Genomic DNA, 24,256 nt, shown 5'->3' on the forward strand with positions numbered 1-24,256 from the left:
TCTATGCAGAAAATGTTTCATGTAGTCTGCAAGTATGCTTTGCTTGAATGAATCACCAAGGAAGAGGAACAGTGTTCAGTGAGAGCTTAATGAGATGCTGACTATTTCTGTGGTTCGAGTAGTCAAAGGAAAGCAACCACTTCTAGAGCTCTGTGGAATTATAGCCCCATGGATTGGCCAGTATCTTGGGACATGAAATACTTGGCTCTCAAATTTGTCTGTCACCTCAGAAAACCCAAATATTTCACTTTGAAGAGAATACCTGATCTAGGCACAACAAACAAATAGTGCGGCCTACATACAGGGTTAAAAAAAAAGTCTTTGCTAAACCAAGATGATGGTGTAACTTAAATAAGAGTCAGACAATCTGGGTTCTAGTCCCAGGTTGCTGTTAACTAGCTTTGTGGCCTGTGATGTAATTATTATCGAGATTTACAATTGTGTAATGGTTCATAATAACAAAGTATTTTCATAATGCTCTCATAGGTCACCCTCTAGCTGCCCACTGAAATTCAGATGATAGACAAGGAAACTGAATCTCAGAGTGATATGGGGACCTACAGAATCACACAGCCCATAAATGGTGGTGGTAGGACACCAAAGCCAGGTTTTCTTTTAAATTTTGTTCTCTTCCCACTTCTTTACCCATAAAACAAAAGCGTGCACTAATGATTTCTTTTTAGAGCAAATATTTTGTGATTTACTAGATATGACATTATTTATTTACTTTTTGGCCACACCATGTGGCTTGTGGAATCTTAGTTCCTGAACCAGGGACTGAACTTGGGCCCTCTGCAGTGAGAGTGCAGAGTTCTAACCACTGGACCAACAGGGAATTCCCTAGGTGTGATGTTCTTAATGAAATAGCTTTCATTTCAGTTGAATCACCAAAGATTTCTTAAGTGTTGACTTGGCCTGTCTCTGTACTGAGAACAGTGGTGTACATACAGTAGTGGTCCCCAAGCTTTTTGACACCAGGGATAGGTTTTGTGGAAGGCAATATTTCTGTGGATGGGTTGGGGGGATGGTTTTGGGATGGTTTAAGTGCATTACATTTATTGCACACTTTATTTCTATTACTGTTACATCAGCTTCCCCTCAGATTATCAGGCTTGAGATCCAGGAGACTGGGGACTCCTGATACAAAAGATCTAGTGTTATCCACCTCAAGGAGCTTCCAGTGTGGTTACTTCTTGCATACTTGTTCGACAGATTTCAAATTAACTAGGACTATTGCCTATAAGAAAGAAAATCATTGTTCACTGCTTTAAAAGTTTTTTACTTCAATATCAGTGTTGGCTAAAGTAAGGAAAAGAGCGATCAAAAACAGGCTTGTGCATTGACAGTGTAGGAGTTTGGCCTCACCTCTCAAGAAGGCCAGTTCTGCACTGCTGTACCTGAGTTACAGCCAATCACCAACTAGGTGAATTTACTAGATTCAAGCCCTTTGTACTTTGATTTCCCCAGTGTGTCAGAGAGACCTGTGGGTGATACCTGTCACCCTGCTGAAGTGTACGCAGGCTGGGTAAAATACCTTGTTCATCTCCCTTCATCATTCTGTTTGCCCGACCTTAAGCTGTGTCCTCTGTGGAGGAAGACCCAGATGAAAGAAGGACCAAATGAAAGGACGACAGGGGTCGGTAAGGAGTTATTCCTTTGCTAGAACAATCAAATCAGCCCTCAAGGCCCTGTGACAGGGAAATACAGACAGCAAGCATATTAATAGATGGCTCTAGAAATCCTCTAGTAAAGCTGTCCTTGTTGAGGGGATGGTCTGGCAAGTGTTTTTCAGTAGAGGCTGAAGGTTCCCCCTGCCTTCCTGACCTAGAGAGCCACTGCCAGTACCTTACTCTTTTGATTACTGTAGCTTTATAACATTTTGAAAACAGGACATGCGATGTCTCCAAACTTTGTTCTCTCTCAACATTGTTTTGGCTACTTGGGATCTACTGTGGTTCCATACAAATTTTAGGACTGTTTTTCTATTTCTGTAAATCAATAAAGCTTTTATAATAAAAATTAAGGAGGTAGACCTATGTATATATTGACATGGAAAGATACTAAAAGTAAAATGTTTCGACTTTAAATTTCTAAGTGTTTTTAAAATGAAGGTAATATATATACGTAACTCTAAAAAGAGCAGTTTACAACAAGGGCTTCTTATGAAAAACCATGTACCCTACACTCAAGAGGCATGCATTTTTGTCCAGTTCTTTAAAAAAAATTTTTTTCTGAGCTATTAAAAAAACTGAATTATAGTATGTTTACAATGTTGTGTTGGTTTTGGGTGTACAGCAAAGTGACCCAGTTATAAATATATATATATATTTTTCAGATTCCTTTCCATTATAGGTTATTACAAGATATTAAATATAGTTTCCTGTGCTATCCAGTAGGTCTTTGTTTATTTTATAGATAATAGTGTGTTTGTTAATCCGAAGTTCCTAATTTATCCCCCTCCCTCACTATTATTCCCTTTGGTAACCATGTGTTTGTTATCTATGTCTAGGAGTCTATTTGTTTTGTAAATAAGTTCATTTATACAATTTTTTAAGATTCCACATATAAGTGATATCATATTTGTCTGACTTCACTTAATATGCTAATGTCTAGGTTCACCTATGTTTTTGCAAATGGCATTGTCATTCTTTTTTATGGCTGAGTAATAGTCCGTTTGTGTACACATATCATATCTTTATTCATGTGTCAGTGGACACTTAGATTGATTGCTTCTGTGTCTTGGCTGTTATAAGCAGAGCTGCTATACAGTGGCAGTTTTCACCATGAGATAGCATGGGTAAAGTATCACCTTCAGGTGAGTTACAGTGCTTTATTTCTTTTACCAGCTACCTATCAGTGAATAAGACATCACCCTAGAAATTATCTTAAAACAATAAACATTATTTTTAAAAACTAAAAAAAATAAACAGTGCTGCTGTGAACATCGGGATGCATGTAAATAGTGCTATGAACACTGATGCATGTATCTTTTTGAACTACAGTTTTTGTCTGTTCTGGGTATATGGCCAGGAGTGGGGCTGCAGGGTCATATGGCAGTCCTGTTTTTAGCTTTTTAAGGAACTGCCATACTGTTCTCAAAGAAGTTGTTTGTCTCGCGAAGAACTAGAGCCTCTTGATGAAAGTGAAAGAGGAGAGTGAAAAAGTAGGCTTAAAACTCAACATTCAGAAAACTAAGATCATGGCATCTGGCCCCATGACTTCATGGCAAATAGATGGTGAAACAATGGAAACAGTGACAGACTTTATTTTCTTGGGCTGCAAAATCACTGCAGATGGTGACTGCAGCCATGAAATTAAAAGACGCTTGATCCTTGGAAGAAAAGCTATGACAACCTAGATAGCATATTAAAAAGCAGAGACATTACTTTGCCAACAAAGGTCTGTCTAGTCAAAGCTGTGGTTTTTCCAGTAGCCATGTATGGTTGTGAAAGTTGGACTATAAAGAAAGCTGAGCACCAAAGAATTGATGCTTTTGAACTGTGGTGTTGGAGAAGACTCTTAAGAGTCCCTTGGATTGCAAGGAGATCAAACCAGTCCATCCTAAAGGAAATCAGTCCTGAATATTCATTGGAAGGACTGAGGCTGAAACTCCAATATTTTGGCCACCTAATGCAAAGAACTGACTCATCTGAAAAGACCCTGATGCTGGGAAAGACTGAAGGCAGGAGGAGAAGGGGACGACAGAGGATGAGATGGTTGGATGGCATCACCGACTTGATGGACATGAGTTTGAGTAAGCTCCGGGAGCTGGTGATGGAGAGGGAAGCCTGGTGTGCTGCAGTCCATGGGGTGGCAAAGAGTTGGACATGATTGAGCAACTGAATTGATACTGTTCTCCATAGTGGCTGTATAAATTTACATTCCCACCAACAAACAGTGCAAGAGGAGTCCCTCTTCTTCACATCCTCTCCAGAATTATTTGTAGGCTTTTTAATGATGGCTGTTTTGACTGGTGTGAGGTGATACTTCATTGTAGTTCTGATTTGCATTTCTCTAATAGTGATACTGAGCATCTTTTCATGTGCCTATTGGCCATCAGTATGTTCATAGTACTGGTTACAAGTAGACATACCCAACTAACATGCTTATTCAACCTGTATTTCCCACCTCTACCAATAAGCCCTGGTCCAAACTACCACTGTCTCTTGTGAGGACAACTGAAATAGCCTCTTGCTTGGCCTACCTTCCTGCTCCCATAGTTGCCCCGCCACAGCATCTTCTCCACAAAGAAGTCAGAATGACGTTTTAGATCTTGTACTCTTTTGCTCAAACCTTTCCTGTCTCAGAGTAAAATTCAAAATCTTTACCTTGACCAGTGAGGTCCTGCATGGTCCTCCACTACCTTTTGGCCTCCTCTTCTCTAATTCCCTCCTGCTCAGCCACATCGCCCTCCTTTGCTGTGCTCTGCACGCTCCAAGCATGCTCCTGCCTCGGGGCCTTTGCAAGCACTGTTTCTTCCACCTGGAGCGCTCTTTCTCACGCAACCTCACTCCCTCAGTTGCTTTGTGTCTCTACTCAAATATTACCTGAGAGAGGACTTTCCTCAGAATTTCACTGGAACCTCTTACTCTGCTTTTTCTTCACAGACCTTGTCACTATCTATAGTTTCTCTTTTACTCCATATGTTCAGTTTCTTTCCGTCATGCTTCTCTGCCGTTCTTTAGGGCAACTATCCCTATGTGCATGGTTGCGACTATTGCTGGTCCAGCCCTGGAAGGGAAAGGGCGGAAGAGCTCCCAGGAACACAGGGAGCTGTGTGTTACTTCACTCACGTTCCTCTGAGAAGAAGTTGGTGACTGAGCCACTGCGGAGCTTAGAGCGCTGGGAAGTGCAGTGTTTCTGGACAAATATGGGCCTGCCTTCTCTATTACTAGACAAGGAGAGGATATATTTGATGGACAACTTGTGATCATCTTCCACAATTGATTTAAAAAATTGAAAAACCATTTATAGAATATGTAAGATCTCATATAACTGCAATCTGGTAAACAATACTCACTATAAAAACAAGTACTGCACTGTGATCATGTTTCTTGTGTCACTAAAATTATTAGTAATAATATAATTATTAAAATAGTGATAATTATTAGAGAATATTATCACTATCAGGTTCTTCTGCTGTTTCTATCATTCCATTTGTTAGTACACAGGCAGACTGGTTTTTTAAGTTGAAGGCTTGTGGCTACTCACTCCACCCAAGAAAGTTTACGGGTACCCTTTTCCCAGTAGCATCTGCTCATTTTGTGTCTCTGTGCCAATTACATTTTGGTAATTTTCACAATATTTCAAACAATTTCATTATTATATTTGTTATGGTGATCTTTGATGTTACTACTGCAGAAAAGATTATGACTCATTGAAGGCTCAGATGACAGTTTGCATTTTTTAGCAATAAATTATTTTTAGTTAAGGTATGTGCGTTTTTTGGATATACTACTATTGCACAGTTAACAGACAACAATATAATGTAAACATAACTTTTACATGCATTGGAAAACCAGAAAATTTGTATGGGTCACTTTACTGTGGTATTTGCTTTAATCTGGTGGCCAGAAATTGAGTCCGAGATATGGCTGAACTTAAATCTGGACTGTGGTTTTCTGTTTGTGGAGTTTCTAGTTGGTCTTTGCTCACACACATGAATTTCTGCAGCTTCTCTCACACAGTCTTTTGTTCTCTGGATCCAGCATGCACTTCCTGGACTCTTCACTAGCCGTTATCACCGTAGGGACTTGGGATTTCTATTCACTGGGCTTGGTCCACTTTTTCGAGCGTTCCGTGTCTTCCTCTGTATTGATTTATCCCTCATTTCCTGGAGTGCCGTCTCAGGAAACTTTCTAGAATGGGCAGAGTCCTTCCCCTATGTATTTACCATCAGAACTGCTCTGTTCTAGATTCAGGACCATTTCCCTTGAGGGGTGAGGCCACCGGTCACTTGTCTCGGAATCCTGTGCTAAGTGCTCGGCTGTCAGTCTGAAATGCCTTACTTTGGAGAGTTTTTCTCCTGAGAAGCTTTAAAGGTCTTCTTTGGTGGTCTCTGTTCATGATGCTCCCCAGGATCTTTTCCAGGTACTCCACCCCACTTTAGAAGGCGCTCACAAGTTGGTCTCAGGTGTGTGTTCGTTTCTTCATCCTGGAGAACTTGTCTCTCTTATTGAATAATGCCCTCGTGTCTGTTTTCCGTATCTCTCTCACTGGAACTAGCTTTTGGACTGATTCCCTGTATTTCTTCTCTTTTCTATAGTGTTTTAAAATTATTTGTCTTTTTATTCTGCTCTCAAGGGGATTTTCCTGTACAGCTTCAACCATTGTACTTCATTTATTTGGATACTTATTTTTGTTCTCCTTTTGTTCACAGCACACTTTTGTTTCTCTCAACTTTTTAGATGTTAGAAGGCAGGTATAACCCTACTTAAAGATATCCAATTAACAAAACACTAAGAATTCTGTAATACTTTTACTGTGATACATAAATATAAGAATCCTACATAACAAATCAAATCCAGTTTATTAAAATAACATATGATCAAGTAAAGTGTATCTTGGAAATACAAAGGGGGACCTTGGTAATATATTCATCCTTATTAGGTCATATGAGAAAAGTTATATGATCATGTCAAGGGATGTTAAAATTTTTTTTAATTTCACTTCTATTCCTGAATACAACTGTAATAAAATCAGAAGTATAAGAATTGAAGAAAATTTCCCTAGCATAATAATGTATTTCTCATATCAGACTGATACTAGAATTGATCAGACATTGGGTTTTCTTATTAAAATGTTGAGCAAAAAGTCTAATCACTATTATTTGCAATATAATATTTCTTTGGAATTGTTAGCTAATATATTCAAAGATAACAAAAGATAAAATGGCAAAGCATCTGCAGAAGGTAAGATTATCCTTAAATTTTAATGAATTAACACAAACTGTATTCAAAATGAGGCCAATGAGGAGGTAAGTTACAGAAATCGGTGTACTAGCACTTTTCACTTATTTGATGAGCAATGATGAAAAACAAAAAAATTTGTTTAGAGACTATGAGAAACTGTCCTCTCTCACACCACCAGGGACATTGTATATTGTTACAGGCTCTCTGGAGGCCAATTTTAGAGTCACCAAAGGTTCTAAAAACATCCATATTCTTGAATCAGGCAGCTCTATTCCTAGGCATACAAGCTAAGGAAATACATAAATGGAAAGATGAATGAATTAAAAAAGAAATCCCAATAAAATTGCAAAAAAAGTGTCACTTAAGTGACAATCAGTTGGGTGCTCCTTAATTATAGTGAGACAACATGAGAGTGTGTAGGTGTTTAGAACAATGATGTGGATCTTTGTTGCCATGGAAGAAGTCTAAGCCTGTGTTTCACAGCAAAGTGAAAAGGGCAGAATACAAACTAATACTGTTAAAATTATGTAATTGTATGCCTGTAGAAGAAGACTGAAGTCTGGAATGACATACAACAGATGTGTGTGAGAGAAAGATTTGGTAACACATTATTATCTATTACTATCAGATTGAAAATTTATTAGATTAGCTAGTGACTCATCTAGTAAGAAGAATGGAATAATGGACCCATTCCTTTCTAAAATTTAATATCTTTAAGGGTTGAAAGGGTGAGGGAGGGAGGAAGAGGAACATAGACAAGGCTGGTTGTCAGGAGAACTTTTCACATACTTTATGTGAACAATGATGAGAAACAAAAAATGTTGTGTTTATGAGACTATGAGGACCTTTACAACTTCTGTAGTAGTAGTTTGACTCTAAAAGTAACAACAATAACATGTTTGCCAAAGTATGAGTTAAATTACTAAATTCTACTCTGGATAAATACATAGAAAGTTATTTGTTAAATTTTTAATTTGTTAAAAAATTAATGCAAAGTATATTTTAACTAAGATACATCTAAACTGAAACACCTACTTTGGATGAAATATGTTAAATATTTTAAATGTTAATATATGCCTTTCAGCATTATATATATACACACACAATATACTTAGTTCACTGATAAAAGTCTTATTTTTCTATTGAATGTCACTTATCTGTTATTATGACAGTTGTTTCAAAAAATGTAAGTTCCCCCAACAAGTATCTCCTCTCTAGTTGTGGCTATAGAGAATAAAATCGGGAATTTTATTATACTCTTTTTCACCTGCATATGGGAGAGTTATCTAACTACACACTTCTCATATTGGCACTAAGCTAATTACTAAAGTCTGTTTAAACATATCTACCTATCTTTTGTTTTGTTGCCTACCTGGGCCTTTTCCAAGCAGGCAGAAAATCTCCAATCAGTCTGTTATCACAACCAGAATGCAAGAGATTATGATTCTGGAGAGAAGCAGAATCAGTTTACATCCTTTTCAGGCAAGAGAAAAGGATACTACTTCACAAGCAAGAAATCTGAAGCTCCCTGACCTTAATTTAAAAAGCCTGCAGCTAATCATCACATTAAAATGGATTTTATGCCAGTTTTTTGTTTCCTCTGTTGTTTTTACATTTTGAGTGTCCTTTTGGTTACCACAATTACTTGCTGAAAGGCATATATTAATATTTAAAATAGTTCATCTGTAATAAGGTTAAGTCTTATAGTTTAGGTATATTTGAGTTAAAATATTTTGTATTTTTTAAAAATAAAGCTAGTAACATTCCTTGTATTTATCCAGATTAGAACCTAGCAATTTAACTCGTAATTATGACAATACTGAAAACTCCTTGAGGAGCAAAATGAGTTTTTCATTGTAATCTGTCAACCCAAATAAAGAACATATACATTCCACCATGGGTACACTCTAACCCCTCCCTAAAAAAGGTCAATTATTCTTGAAGGAAAGAGCTCTGCCTGAAGCTACACATTTAGCAAGAAAACAGGTCAAAGAACAGATGTGCAGCGCTGAAGAGAATTGGTACAGGTGATCCGGTCAGTATGCAGAGGCTCCAGTGACAGCAAACTGAACTTAGTTTCTTTTCAACAGTCGAATACTTAAGGAAAACAAATCTAATTAACACCATAAGGCAAAATAAGTGATCTTCTAAAGGGTGGTTAGCTTTCACTTAACATTCTACTAAAGAACTGTATTACTGTTCAGTCCTTTGTTCTGTGCCTCTTACACTGTTGGTGGGAATGCAGACTAGTACAGCCACTATGGAGAACAGCGTGGAGATTCCTTAAAAAACTGGAAATAGAACTGCCTTATGATCCAGCAATCCCACTGCTGGGCATACACACTGAGGAAACCAGAAGGGAAAGAGACACGTGTACCCCAATGTTCATCGCAGCACTGTTTATAATAGCCAGGACATGGAAGCAACCTAGATGTCCATCAGCAGATGAATGGATAAGCAAGCTGTGGTACATATACACAATGGAGTATTACTCAGCCATTGAAAAGAATACATTTGAATCAGTTCTAATGAGGTGGATGAAACTGGAGCCTATTATACAGAGTGAAGTAAGCCAGAAAGAAAAACACCAATACAGTATACTAACACATATATATGGAATTTAGAAAGATGGTAACAATAACCCTGTATACAAGACAGGAAAAGAGACACTGATGTATAGAACAGTCTTTTGGACTGTGTCGGAGAGGGACAGGGTGGGATGATTTGGGAGAATGGCATGGAAACATGTATAATATCATATATGAAATGAGTCACCAGTCCAGGTTCGAAGCACGATACTGGATGCTTGGGGCTGGTGCACTGGGACGACCCAGAGGGATGGTATGGGGAGGGAGGAGGGTTCAGGATGGGGAACACATGTATACCTGTGGTGGATTCATTTTGATATACGGCAAAACCAATACAATATTGTAAATTTAAAAAATAAAAAAATAAAGAACTATATTAGCCAGACCCATTTCAGCTGCTCCAGTATAACTCGCTGCTCCACTACATAAGTTTTGTCTTCAGACACTTCTCTTTTAGAGACAGAGTGGCTTACAGTTTGTGTGTGTGTTACTGAAATGAAACGTTCAATCCAGCTATGGAGATGATGCTCACAGAATGAAAATACAATGTGAGTCTATATATGAGTATACTAAGAGAAAAGTTACCATGGCACTTTCAGTGCCCCAAAAGTTTAGGCTTATTAAGTATTTATTTCCAAGATACTTCTGGTATTATGAAAATACAACTAAATACTTAGGGGAAAAAAATCTCAGTCATGTTTGCTACTTCCATGATAAAAGTAAAAAATATCTATTAATAGTCATGGAATCATTCTCCCTTGGGTAAGTCTAAAAGAAAAAAAATTATGGGATGAATTTGCAAAAGTGTGAAAAGATGTCTTTATCTACACCAAGGCTGCTCTTTACAATTACCTCAATTTTCTAGGTCTATGATACTAAATAGCCATCCCAAGGCTCTGTTGGTTACGTGTATATTAGCATCTCCCGGAAGAAGGAAATGGCAACCCACTCCAGTATTCTTGCTTAAAAAATTCCATGGACAAAGAAGCCTGGCAGGCATAGTGTCTGTGGTGTCTCAAAAAAAAGTTGGACATGACATAGTGACTAAGCAACAACAATATTAATGTTTAAACTTTCATCTCTCTCCTCTTGAGAATAAAGGCTAAGATTTTAATGACAATACTTAAAATACTGCTCTACTTTTTATCTGCAATTGGGCACTATTAAAAGTTAAAGGCAGTCCTCTCTTCAAAGGAGACACTTACCAGCCAATTGAACTGTAAGGTTTGGGGCCCTTTTAAACCAATGCCTGTTTTATAGCTCTAAAAGTATTTTAGCAGTTATTAATAACAGTAGTTATAGAGAAGACCATAGTACTTAAAACATTAGTAACCATGGAACATCTTTAATCTGGTCAGATTACTGATAAGGCAAAGGCATTATTAACTTATCTTTACAAACAACCTTACAACAAGATAATAAAATGCATATACCCTAACATTCTTAGTCACTTAAGATAACTGGTCTTATCTTGAAAAAGCAAAAAAAACAAACAACAAAAAATCCCCCAAAGTTATAAAGGTAAAAGTAAGGGCTGACTTAGCACATGATCAGACTTTAACTCTTAAAATAATTAAAACATCTCACGAAAAATTTTAAGTCTTTTAAATGTGATTTTAAAAAGACCTACTATATGGTAGTAAATACATTAATATACAATTTGAAATTCTCAAAGCAGCTCCTGTCCAAATAAAAAATGACAAGAATGTTTTGTTTCTGAATTAAAAAAAGGAAAAGTTTACTGTGAAAAGTAACTTTTATGCAACAGGTGGGTTTTTGGTTTTTTTGGTAGTTGTGCTTATTAATCATTTTGCAGGGTTTTAAAATTGTTCATTATCAAAGACCCAAAAGTATAGTAACAGAATTGAACGTGAGAAATCTGAATCTTTCATTTCAGAATCTCCTTCAATATTTTAGATCTATAGGATTTAAAGTAAATAAATTTAGTAAAGAATATTTAGTCATTTATGAAAATAAGGATCATATTGATGAAAATAAAGATGTCTCCATTTCAAATTAAACATTTACTGAATATATAGTACATACCTGGTGCTATAATGGGTACTTTTATAAGATTCTCTGCCCTAAATTTCCAGTGTTAAATCTAAAACTTTCCAGATAAACATTTGGTTTTTAAATGGTAGGTGTGACTAATCATATAGATTAAATTATATAGGATTATATATTATTTATATTTACAGTATATATAAATAATTATTTTATATATAATTACAAAGTTACATGCATATAAATTTTTTTGTTAAACAACTTGTGAAAATGAATAGTAGGTATCATCCTTTAAATAAAAACATAATTGGAATATTGCTCATTTAACTAATGCAAACCACCAGTCTACTTATAGCAGTGTGTACTTCAATGTTAAGAAGATCCAGCTGAAATCTAACTAATTCTGATCAGAGAACTAGTGGATTAGCCAAATATTCATTTGGATTTTTCCATAACATCTTACGAACTTTTGGGCCAACCCAATATTTTTTCCCATAGCTAAAGGGGTCACTCTAAACACAAAAAGCTTAAGTCTTCAAACACTAGAATTCCTCACACAGCTGTTAATTGTAGATCAGGGGACCGGCTGACATCTACTTCTTGCCTATTTCGTTAATGGTTTACTTCCAGGTCCTAAAAGGATTGGAGCCTTTCTCCAAAAATAATGTTGGATGTGTCCATGTCTGCCTCTACATAGGTGGCTCTCTCTGGTTTGTCACTCTCCACACAATGCAAATCTGAATGAACTCACATCTGTCACGGATCGACCCAATTCGTGGGCAATCTTTTCCCATCGACCTGGGGTCCCTCCTGGGAACTTCACCATACTTCTTGTCAGCTGGCTGAGGTCCTCTTCTGTCCATTCAGGTGCCTGCAGAACATTAAAGAACAACAATGTTTGCTAAAACATTTAATAAGCCTGTGAAATTACGTATTAGCACCATGCTTTCTGCAAAAATAACAATGTTAAAATGTATCTATAGTTTGAATGAAAGGTCTGAGTTGCATATTTAACGTTATGAATGTATGTTAGAATGAACATCGTTAGAATGTTCCCGTATATACTAAATAATGAAGAAGCAGCATTGGGAACCCAAGCTTTTAAAGACATTAAAAAAAAAAGGTAAGACAGTCGTTTGGAAGGGCATTGTGTGTCACAGATACCTCATGTGAGGTTCCTATAGAAGCTCTCGAAGTTTAAGAAGTTTTTCGCTTTTTTAATGTAAATGAAAATGTGAACAAGTAAATGTACTAATTCCAAATCAGAACTGAGACAGACAGAATTTTTTGTTCATTCTATGTAACAGTAAGTCTAAAAATCATGTTGTCAAGGAGTTTAATTTAGCAAGTGCTAGCATTTCATAAAATTTGAGAACAGAAATGCCTGCAACCAAGACTTAAACCATCCGATCCATGCAAAGAAAGCAACACTTCCTTTTTGAGAAGGTAAACAGCTTCTTAAAAGTTGGTCAAATGGTTAAATGAATATGAAAATACCTCAAAGATTATAAACATCTTATTTGCAAAAGCCAAAATTATAAAAGTGTGCATATTCTCTGCATTTTATTGAGCATTACCACTTGGTGAGAGCCAAAGCTGAGAAAAGCAAAAGAGCATCATCAAATAACAAATAATGACATTACAATTATTTTATGTTACAGCACTGGTTCCTACCAGAGGCAGTAGCCATGCTGGTGTTATACTAGACTCTAGGAGTCAGCAGAGAGATGGAGGAAGCCACCTTATTTTCCTTTAATTAAAAAGACAGAAGGAAGGAAGGAAACCTTTGAGACAAATACCTTTTCTAATCACCATTTCCGATAATGAACAGGCATACATCAGGCCGTTTGCATTACAGAACCATCAGCACAGAACAACAGTCGGAGGTGAGTGACCCCAGGGACTATCTCCGCAGCCCCAGCACAGCGTCTCCCTGACACTAATCCTCCCTGTCATTCTCCCACTGCGCTCTAACCACACTGACATCCGCCCGCCTCACTGCAAGCTTAACGGGCCCTTCCTGACTTCTTACTGTCTCCCCCAATCAATGGTTCAAGCGTGCTCTTTTCACCATGTCCAAATGGCAGCTTCACTCAGAATCAAAGTGCACTGCCCCCGTTAAAGGGCTTTCCGAAAGGCTCTCCTATTTGCATTCATTTGCAAAGCAAACTACTTTTATTCACTTTGTTCTGCTATCAAGAATGTTCCCTGAAGCAGATAAATTGGCATAAATACAACCTGCCACTTAAGAGTCAGTAAATAATAGCCAATAGTAGGGAGGATTTTATCAATCATTCTATTTTGTATCCACTAAAAGCTGAAAGCCTCAAACATATTCATCAGTACGACCCTTATGAAACATGCATAAATTCACTTCTATAAAAAAGGTGGCCTACACTGAGTATGGTCGTAGTTTCTTTGATATTTAATGAATATCAGAAATCTAACTCTCCATAACAGATCATTTAAGCATGTACACTGAAAATTATTTTTTTTACTGTTTGTTTTTACTTTAGGGGAAAAGTATTATTCAGATATTATTTAGAGGGACATAATTGGATTTTCTAGGAAATCATTTTTGCTAAAAAGCTGCAACTTTAATAATTATACCGATTGGTAACAGAAATGCATGCAAAAAAAAAAAAAAAGAAATGCATGCATTCCGAAGACTTTATATATGCTTAATAGTCTAGAGTCATACCATAAAAAGCATCTAGTTGATGCTGCACAGAGATACAGTATTCAAACCGTCCATCAGTGCAATTTCACAGTAAATCATCTTATTTCTGTATTAATTGTAACAAACATTCTTGGAGCAAATAAAACTTGTCTAAAATGTTAAAAATATATGCCATTGTTTCATACAGTAAACTAAAATAACATATTTTTAATAGATTGGCCTTCCAAATATGTTGCATGTATGAACAATGGGCATTAAGAATTAACCTAATTTTAATCCCTTGTTAATGGGTCTAAAGGACTGTGCCACTTTTTTCTGGAAAGGGAAAAATTTAAATCAAATATTTAGACAGATATCCTAAAAATCATCAACTACTTTGAAAATCTTTCCCTTTAGTTTCACTGTTATTTCACAGCCATTTTATTATTAATATTAAAAAACCAGATCAGTAATAACTAGACCATAATCTGAAATATTTGAAGAGAATCCTTTTAGCAGTTCGTTATTCTCTGTTCCAGCCGTACAGCACTTTGCTGACTGTAATTCCTCAGTAATAGTCGGCTGTGTCTTTAGAAGCAACAGAGCCTACTGTGATCCAGCTACCACGGCCGCCGTGAGGGTGGCCACAGTGTGAATGTATTCTCCTTGTTCTAATCTGGAGCCAACTGTAGCTGTGAAAGTCAAATGAATGCAGAAGAATACTGCTTGCCACTTAAAACCACGTATGTGCAATACTACTGAGACACTGGGCCAAAAATTCATCTCTACAGCAAAGTAGTGGAAGATACCACATGGTGTGGGGACAGCTGTTGTGACTACACAAGCATTCCAGTTTTGCATCAGAAAAGCTGTGCTCTGGGAATAAATCTCCATACTGGATAAAAAAAAAGTTTTCAAAATATTTAATATTTTTATGTGATGGACTCCAAAATAGATCTACTAAAGTAAGAACTGATATAACATTTCAGTTGTATTCTTTCTACCCCTTTGGGATAGATTTTTGCCATAAAACAAGCTATCTTCAAATATCTAGTGCCTTTGAAAATCCGTAATATTCTTGGGGATAGGAGTTGGAGGATGTAGGGAAAGCACGCTATATTTTTAAAGTAACCTATATACACCTTGGGACTTACCTATAGCTCAGATGGTAAAGAATCTGCCTGCAACGCAGGAGACCTGGGTTTGATCCCTGGGTCAAAAAGATCCCCTGGAGAAGGGAAAGGCTACCCACTCCAGGATTCTTGCCTGGAGAATTCCACGGACAGAAGAGCCATGGGATCGCAGAGCTGGACGTGACTAAGTGACTGACACACACACACCTTTCCCCTCACAGAGTTAGACTATAAAATGTTAATTATTAACTACCATGAAATTTATTTGGTACTGAAAACTTATGACCCAATTAAAAATGTTTAATGTACTTATCGCCTTTTCATACTTTAATGACAAAATCTATTTCTGTTTAATAAATAGTAGTGAAACTAATGAATATTTGTTGAAATGACTTATTAATGATCCTTATTTATGCAATTACAGACCTTACAATTTTGGAATGAACAGTTTTTAATATTCAACTAAACTCATAAATGCCCAGAATTTACCTAAGAAATAATATCCTTACATAGCAGCAACCAGTTAAAAATATCAGATATATATCTAATAATGTAGATGGTGTATCTAATGATCCAGTAGCTGGCTACCTTCTAATTCTATAATCTGTACTGACACTGTGTTTTAGAATATGCATTTGGCTTTCAGCTATTAAATTTTGATTTCCAAATTGGAAAATTGAGCAGTTAATTGACTATATATGTGGATAAACAGTATATTAAAAAACCAAACAACAAAATTAAAAACAAATCACTTCACAAATGTCTTTTCACTCTTAGGAAAAGAAACTCTTCTTTGAAGAAAAGCTTGCAACCTGTTCTAAGGTATTACCACAGTGTTGTGACCCTTGAGGAGCACCACCGTGACCAGGAAGGTCTCCTCGTCTATGATTTAGCTATCTTGCCAAAGGAGAGATGCCCTCTGGATCAGTGATCCTAAAGTGGGGTCCAGTGCCAACCAGCAAACCAGTTTTGTTTACCTCCTGTGACACAGTTCAGAAACTTACAGCAACTGAACCCTGCCACCACCACCAAGTGCAGGCTCTTCCTTTAGACAGTATAAGCCAGTTGTGTTAGTTGTCAAACTAGCAAGGTGACTCACACCAAATGCGAAATCCAGTCCTATTTAGCATGGTAGGATGACAGCTTGGTCAGCTTTTAAAACCTGGTCCTTTACTATAGATGATTTGAGAAACACTGCTCAAGACAATGCAAATAGTTCAAAAAATTTTTTTTAAGCAGTAGTAAATGGGCCCTTGAGAAATGGACTCAAAGAGATTTGATCTGTTCCTTTTCAAAATATTTTATGCTAAGTGTTGGAGGGATTCAGCTTCTAGTAAAAGATTAGGCAGAGGAACAGCAAAGTGCAGAGTGCCTTTAAGTCTGTCTGGTTCTGTCTGAGGAACAATAGGACCCGGGTGGCTGGAGCAAAGCAAGCAAAGGTGGCAGGGGGAGGAGACAAGGCCCGATGGGCAGGAGGTAAAGTCACAGAAGGGTCAGAGACCACTGCAAGGACTGGGACTCATTAACTCTGCCCGACACACGAAGTCATTGGAGAACTTTTTTTTTTCCCCTTTCAGTTGGTTGAGTGCTTATTTTCTTCATTGAGGAAGGCTTACTTACAAACCTGTGGGTCGAGGGGACCCACACAAGCGACTGCACGGACAGTGCTGATAGCTCAGTCCTGCAAGACAGCCACAGAGTCACCTTCCTTCGAAGGTAGAGTGAAACCAGGTGTAGGGACACAGGTGGCCCATGACAACCACATCTGGAACCACGGATAATTTGGTTTGTGACAATTTACTGCACAGCCCCAACAGTTGAGTAATGAGGAGTAAGATGGGGGTGTGAGAAGAATCTAAGTCTTTAATGAGAGTACTAATCTCTGCCTTTCTTATTCCGTCACTCACCTTCTGTGGCCATTCAGAAAGGAGTAATCATAAATAAATGTAATCAAGGGGATGGGATATATTTGTCCAGAAATGTTTTTACATGGAAAAATGTGTGAAGTCTTACTTGAAACTATGATATACAATATTCAAATTGTAACCCAGTGTGTTCTAGAATCATCTTCATAATTTAATATTGTAATAAAGAGCTGGCTCCATCTTATGATGTCTGATTGCCGAAAGCGTTGAAGTCTCACTTCTGTCTCTTCCCCTTATGCACCACATCTGGGTAAGCTTTTCTGGAAGCCTGGAAGATTGAAACCTTGCAAGTCCCTCCCTGTGTACAAGAACCCTTATCCCCGCCCCACCCCACAATAAAAAGCCCCAAACCAGCCTCCTTTTCTTGCTCTCTCAAGTAATTTTTGGACCAACAGGGAAAGCCTCTTTTGTATCATCTTGGTGTGCATGACATCAGTCCTGACACTGGAACCAAATTTCGGGTGTGGAGGTGGTGACCCTGTCCCCGCTAGGTGGCCACAGCAGTTGGCATTAGAAGCAGGACATTCAAGGGATCACCACTACCTGGGGTTTTCTTCTCTTGCTTTGGTGTACTGCCTGATGCTGCATTTGCTGAGTTCTACCAAGCCTCTGTCATAAATTTAACCCACCACAGTTGGAAGCATCAATGATTGGTGTTTACAGAGAGGATATGGAATCAGGGCCCTCCCTGAAGTAGCTCTGGTCCTGCATCTTAGCCCAGATTCATTTGTGTCTTAGACTGAATTGTGTGTCTTGATTGATGGACTCAGAAAGACCTTGTGACCTACTGGTTGTGTGTCTTCACCAGGCATTGGTCGTGAAGAGGACTTAGGGGATTTCCTGGTGGTCCCCAATGCAGGGGGTACAGGTTCCATCCCTGGTCAAGGAACTAGATCCCATATGCCACAACTAAGAGTTGGCACACCATAACTAAAGATCCCTTATGCGGCAGCTAAGACCCAGAGAAGCTAAATACCTAAATATTGAAAGATAAAGAGGGCTCAGGGGAAAAGACAGATTGCATAGACCCACAGGGTGGTCACTTGTTTGGGAGACCAGCAGTTCCTGTTTGAAGAGCTGATTTACTGAGATTCACACTCCTGAAAGCAAACAGCTCACTAGGACCCTGTAAGATGCTTTTCCTGCATCTGCTGCCTATGTGTCTTGATCCTCAGATCAGAGGATTAGACAGAGAAACACCCATGGCATCCCTGTGGCACAGCCAAGTTGAAAATACAACCACTGTCATGGCCAAGGACCCTACTCCTGATCACACTGATAGGAGGCTCTGGAGGACGAAATTTATAAATTTGAGCAGTGCAGAGAAGACCTCTCAATAATATCCAGTAACCACCACCACCACCACCACAAAACAACCAAACCAAAACAAACAAAAAACCCTGACACATGGGGAGTTCACTCGCCTACTAGGGTTGCTGGAATCAGAGTTGCTTAAACAGGAGAAGTCTGTCTCCTCACAGTCCTGGAGGCTTGATCTACAAGATCAAGGTGTCACCAGGGCTGCTTCCTGATAAGGCCTCTCCTCCTGGCTTGCACATGGTCTCCTAGCTGCATCCTCACTGGCCTTTCCTCTGCGTGTGCACGCAGGGAGAGTGCACCCTGGTCTCTCTTCCTTCTCTTATAGGGACATCAGTCCTATCAGATTAGGGCCCTGGTGTGACCTCAGGAGCCTGGCAGGCTGTAGTCCATGGGGTCACAGAGTTGGACACGACTGAGCGACTAAGCACGCACCAAGTACCTCCTTAAAGGTCCCATCTCCAAATACAGTTGCGTGGGAATTAGAGCTTCAGTGAATGAAGTGGGAACACAGTTCAATCACTACAAGAAAGAAGTGAACAAAAACTGAAATGGAAGTCCACAATGTGGCACAGTCAGTAACGAATTTTACTGAAAAGAATTTCTACAAAAGGATAAAAAGGGCAGATTGGCTTCTGCACATCTATAACACTGGTTCTGAATTAATATTTGCTGAAATATAACAATTGGCAAACCTTCATGGCCTTAATCAATAATGGGGCTCAAATGACAGTTACACTGGGCATCCTGCTAAATTTAAATAAGGTGGCTCCCATAATTGTTGGGAAGTTACTAAACGTGATAAAGAGGACAAACAGGTATGCCTTACCTCAACCACAGGAACTACGGTCTTGCCTAAATCCCTAATGATCAGAGTACCCACTGTCCTAAAACATGCCACAGTGGTCATGGCTCTGACTCAGCAAGTAATAAAATTAAATCTTTGTCACTTACAAATTATCTTGATAAAATGGAAACCCATGGACCTCTTCCTCCCCCAGTGAAATAGTTAATATGGCCCAATGTAAATTAAAAGTCTTTAATGATGGAGACCCCTTAGACAAGATGTAGAAGCAGTTATCTTCCCCACTGCTTTGCTATTTAATAGCCCCGTCTGGCCTGCTCTTAGTGTTGGTAAGAATGAATGTGCCTCACAGTGTGGATTACCTCAACCTTAATGCCGTGGGCTTCATTAAGGTCAGTGACCACACCATCGTGATTATCTGGGTTGTGAAGCCTTTGACTGTGTGGATCACAATAAACTGTGGAAAATTCTTCAAGAGATGGGAATACCAGACCACCTGATCTGCCTCTTGAGAAATTTGTATGCAGGTCAGGAAGCAACAGTTAGAACTGGACATGGAACAACAGACTGTTTCCAAATAGGAAAAGGAGTTCGTCAAGGCTGTATATTGTCACCCTGTTTATTTAACTTCTATGCAGAGTACATCATGAGAAACACTGGACTGGAAGAAACACAAGATGGAATCAAGATTGCCGGGAGAAATATCAATAACCTCAGATATGCAGATGACACCACCCTTATGGCAGAAAGTGAAGAGGAACTACAAAGTCTCTTGATGAAAGTGAAAGTGGAGAGTGAAAAAGTTGGCTTAAAGCTCAACATTCAGAAAACGAAGATCATGGCATCCAGTCCCATCACTTCATGGGAAATAGATGGGGAAACAGTGGAAACAGTGTCAGACTTTATTTTTCTGGGCTCCAAAATCACTACAGATGGTGACTGCAGCCATGAAATTAAAAGACGCTTACTCCTTGGAAGGAAAGTTATGACCAACCTAGATGGCATAATTCAAAAGCAGAGGATGAGATGGCTGGATGGCATCACTGACTCCATGGACATGGGTCTGAGTGAACTCCAGGAGTTGGTGATGGACAGGGAGGCCTGGCATGCTGCGATTCATGGGGTCGCAAAGAGTCGGACAAGACTGAGCAACTGATCTGATCTGATCATTAAGGTCCCCATAGCCAGCCCCACTGAAACCAAATTCATCCAGTCAGCATCTGGTAAATACTTGGCTCTTGCAGATTTATTGAATATTTTTTGTCCGTGCCTATTTTACCAGTCCCTTGACTGCAGTTTGCCTTTGCCTCCAAAGGACACACTTTACCCAGCCCATATGGGGTACCTGGGCTTCATAGGTGGTGCTAGTGGTAAAGAGCCCGCCCACCAATGCAGGAGATATGAGACACGGGTTTGATCCTTTGGTTGGGAAGATCCCCTGGAGAAGGGTATGGCAACCCACTCCAGTGTTCTTGCCTGGAGAATCCCATGGACAGAGGAGCCTGGCAAACTTAAGTTCACGGGGTCACAAAGGTGGACACGACTAAAGTGACTGAGCACATGGGACCGCCTGTCACTGTACACAGGCTCCGAGGGCGAGCTCTTAACCGCAGCCTGCTCTCTCCAGGAGCTCAGGCGTGACCTTATGATCTTCTCTTTGGCACACTCCTTTAGGACATACAGATACAAGGAGCTCACGAAAAAGGGGATGAGCTGTTGCCTCACACATAGGGTGGGGCCCTGTCACCTTGATCAAATTCCTTAGAAGTATTTGGGAAACTGAAGGCTGCTCCATCTATTTGACACTGTCAAGAAATAGCTATGGACTCTCACCACCCACAACTTCTTTTTAGGCTTTATATTCTAGAGGAAACATTTCTCATTTACAACTTGTACTTTATGCTGTTTACTTGCAGACTAGCTCACCTCGAAAGGGGCCCCCTCTAACAAAAGGTTCTAGAATCTGTCCAAATTGTAAAATAACATACTTCTGTTAGTGTCCCCCAGAGACTCCTTCACTGCAGAAGTTTTGGCAACCTTCCCTGGTGTCAGAATACTAGTTATGTACATGGAATGGCTTTAAAATGGTAAAACCATAAATATCTGGACTACTGAAATTAAACTTTTGGTCTTTTCCAGAAACTGCTTAAAAAATGAAAAAGCCACAAACTGGGAGCAAATATTCATAATATCCAAAAAAAGATCTGATTCACAATTTATATATCCATTCTCCTACTGATAAAAACATTTGAGTAGTTGCTAGCTCTTGGATATCACATATTATTAATATAGTGGTATTTGTGTATAACTCTCAGTGGTCATATGTTTTCATTTCTCTCTAAATACCCACTGGTGGAATTGCTAGGTCCTACAGAAAGTATACATGTCACCTTTTAAGAAACTACGTAAGTATTTCCCCAAAGTATTGTTTTATACTCTAACAAGCAAAAAATTGCTCCAGATCCTCACTCACACTTGATGGTACCAGCTGTTTTATTTTTGACCATTCTGGTGGGAATGAATTGTATCTTCTTGTAATAGTTTGCATTTCCCAGATACCAGATGATCTTGAGTATTTACATGTGTTTAATGGACAACTGATGATCTACTTTTGTGAAGTATGTGTTCATTTCTTTTGTTCGTTTGTTAACTGGGTTGTTTGTCTTTTTATTATTCACTTGTAAGAATTCATTGTATTTTGTGGACACAAGATTTTTGTCAGATATATGTGTTCTGGATATTTTCTTCTAGTTTGTAACTTGTATTTTCATGTAAAATTCTTCAACTTTTATTTTGAAATAGTTTTCGACTTACATAATTTCCATATACTCTTTGTCTGGCTAATAACGATGTTAACGGCTTACGTAACCACTGTGATTACTCACTGTGAGCTTCCAAGCCCTCAGTGATTTTTACCTCCACCTACGGATGCCCTTGTTCAGGCCCCTCCCATGCCTAGGGCTGACTTGTGTAACTAATAAGATACTGTAGGAATGATAGTGTGTGACTTCCAAGGGTAAGTTACAGAAGACACTGTGCAGTTTCTGTCTCGCTCTCTTTTGGATCACTCAGCTCTAGGGAAAGCCAGCTGCCAAAGCACTGAGGACACTCAGGTAGCCCAGGTGGGTAGTGATAGGAAGAGATAGCGTCGCCCTCAAGATCAAAGGGCAAACATTCTTACTGTCTAGTATAGGGGAGATAATTGCCTCCCTCTGTAGGAAAAGACAGTCGTGCTTACTGTTATAAAAAAAAAATCTGGGTTCCCTAAGCTCAGGATTCCTCTTCTGTAACCCAACCCATTGGTCGACGAGGGGGTCATCTGCCCCTCTGCCTCACTCTGTGGGAACCAGCAGGAAAATGGCAACGCTCTAGCTACTGCTATTGCTGTGAGTGATAAAACTGTCCTTTATCTCCGGGTGAGGAGTCTCGTGTCTTCTACTGCATTTGGCAGCTAACTTATTTACTTGCAAGTGGGGTAGAATCTCCAGTTCTTTACAGTTTTGGTAACAAGGATAAGATTCTGCCAGAGACAGGACTTTCTGAAAGAGGAAGCGTGAGAGCCTTGCACAGACCTGAGGGAAGGCCACGGGAACCTTGTAGTGAGTATGCTGGTCAAATCATACAGTCAATGATGGAGGCAAATGGCCCTTCCACTACTGCCTGTTAGCAAGGATTAATCGTGGAGGTGGCTGCGGGCTAAACACCAGGAAACAGGTTCAAGACAGCTGCCTGACAGGTGGCCTCTCTCTTCCTAACTCTCGTCTAGACTGGGGCACTACCTCCTCCACTCTGTTAAATCAGCTTCAGGTCTACACCACTGGAACAGCAAGTACTGAAAGCTACTGTGGTGCTGTTCCTGTTCAGGCAAAAGGTTCTGCTCTCTTTCAGATAATGACAGACACACACATCTATAATGACCACGAAAGAAGAGAAATTCATGGGCGTAAATCAGGCCAATCATTAGAACAATGTCTGGTTTACTTGGGAGTTCAGGGGGCAGGGTGTGTAACGCTCTTAAGTTGGGGTCCCCAGCCCCCGGCTACAGACCAGCACTGCACAGCAGGGGGTGAGCAGCGGGCGAGTGAGCGAAGCTTTATTGCCGCTCACCTCCCTGGTGTTACCGCCCGAACCGCCGCTGGCATCACTGCCTGAACCTCCTCCCCATCCCCCTGCCCTGTTTGTGGAAAAACTGCCTTCCATGAAACTTGCCCCTGGGGCCAGAAAGGTTGGGGACCGCTGCTCTTAAGGACAAATGGAATAGCTGGGCTCTTTCCTATATCTTGTCGACCTCAGGTCTATTTGGAAATGACAGTAAAAGGTCTTAGGGGTTTTGGAAGTGGGTCACGGCTACTTTGGGCTTCCCTGGTGGCTCAGATGGTAAAGAATCTGCCTGCAAGGCAGGAGACCCTGGTTTGATCCCTGGGTTAGGAAGATACCTTAGAGAAGAGAATGGCAACCCACTCCAGTATTCTTGGCTGGAAAATTTCCAAAGACAGAAGCCTGGTGGGCTACAGTCCATGGGGTCTCAAAGAGACGAACACGACTGAGTGAGCAACAACACAACACAACCCACGGGTACTTTTATCCTTTCAGGGAGATCTACGCAAGACAGATAAACTCTTGTAAGAAACCAAGAATGAGGCCTTGATTAGTATTCAGGTTCTTATTACTTCAGACTGGATTTAGAATGCTGATGTAAGTGACCAACTAGAGAATGAGAAATTAACCCCAAGAAATCTAGGTAAATTTCTGGGATCAGCCTACCACCCTGGACAAGTCCTCAGCCCTTATGTAGAAACTGAGTAAGAATTAAGAGATGTTAGTGATGGGAGAGCAATCGTTCTGGACTAAGGTGAACTCCACAAAGAAAGTCAGCACTGTGTAAGCTTGAGCCAGCCAATGGACACCCCG

The 24,256-nt window shown here is 39.4% G+C and overlaps 1 protein-coding gene across 1 annotated transcript in view; it reads right to left on the reverse strand.

Annotated features, from left to right (window-relative positions):
* DNAJC1 (DnaJ heat shock protein family (Hsp40) member C1) overlaps window positions 1-24,256 on the reverse strand; it is a 182,875-nt gene that overhangs the window by 22,364 nt on the left and 136,255 nt on the right. The window contains exon 9 of the mRNA XM_070380991.1: window positions 12,258-12,377. Within this exon, the coding sequence (XP_070237092.1) occupies window positions 12,258-12,377 (120 nt within the window). The remainder of the gene's footprint in view (window positions 1-12,257; window positions 12,378-24,256) is intronic.

The sequence above is a fragment of the Bos mutus genome, chromosome 13, assembly GCF_027580195.1.
Source record: "Bos mutus isolate GX-2022 chromosome 13, NWIPB_WYAK_1.1, whole genome shotgun sequence".
NCBI lineage: Eukaryota > Metazoa > Chordata > Mammalia > Artiodactyla > Bovidae > Bos > Bos mutus.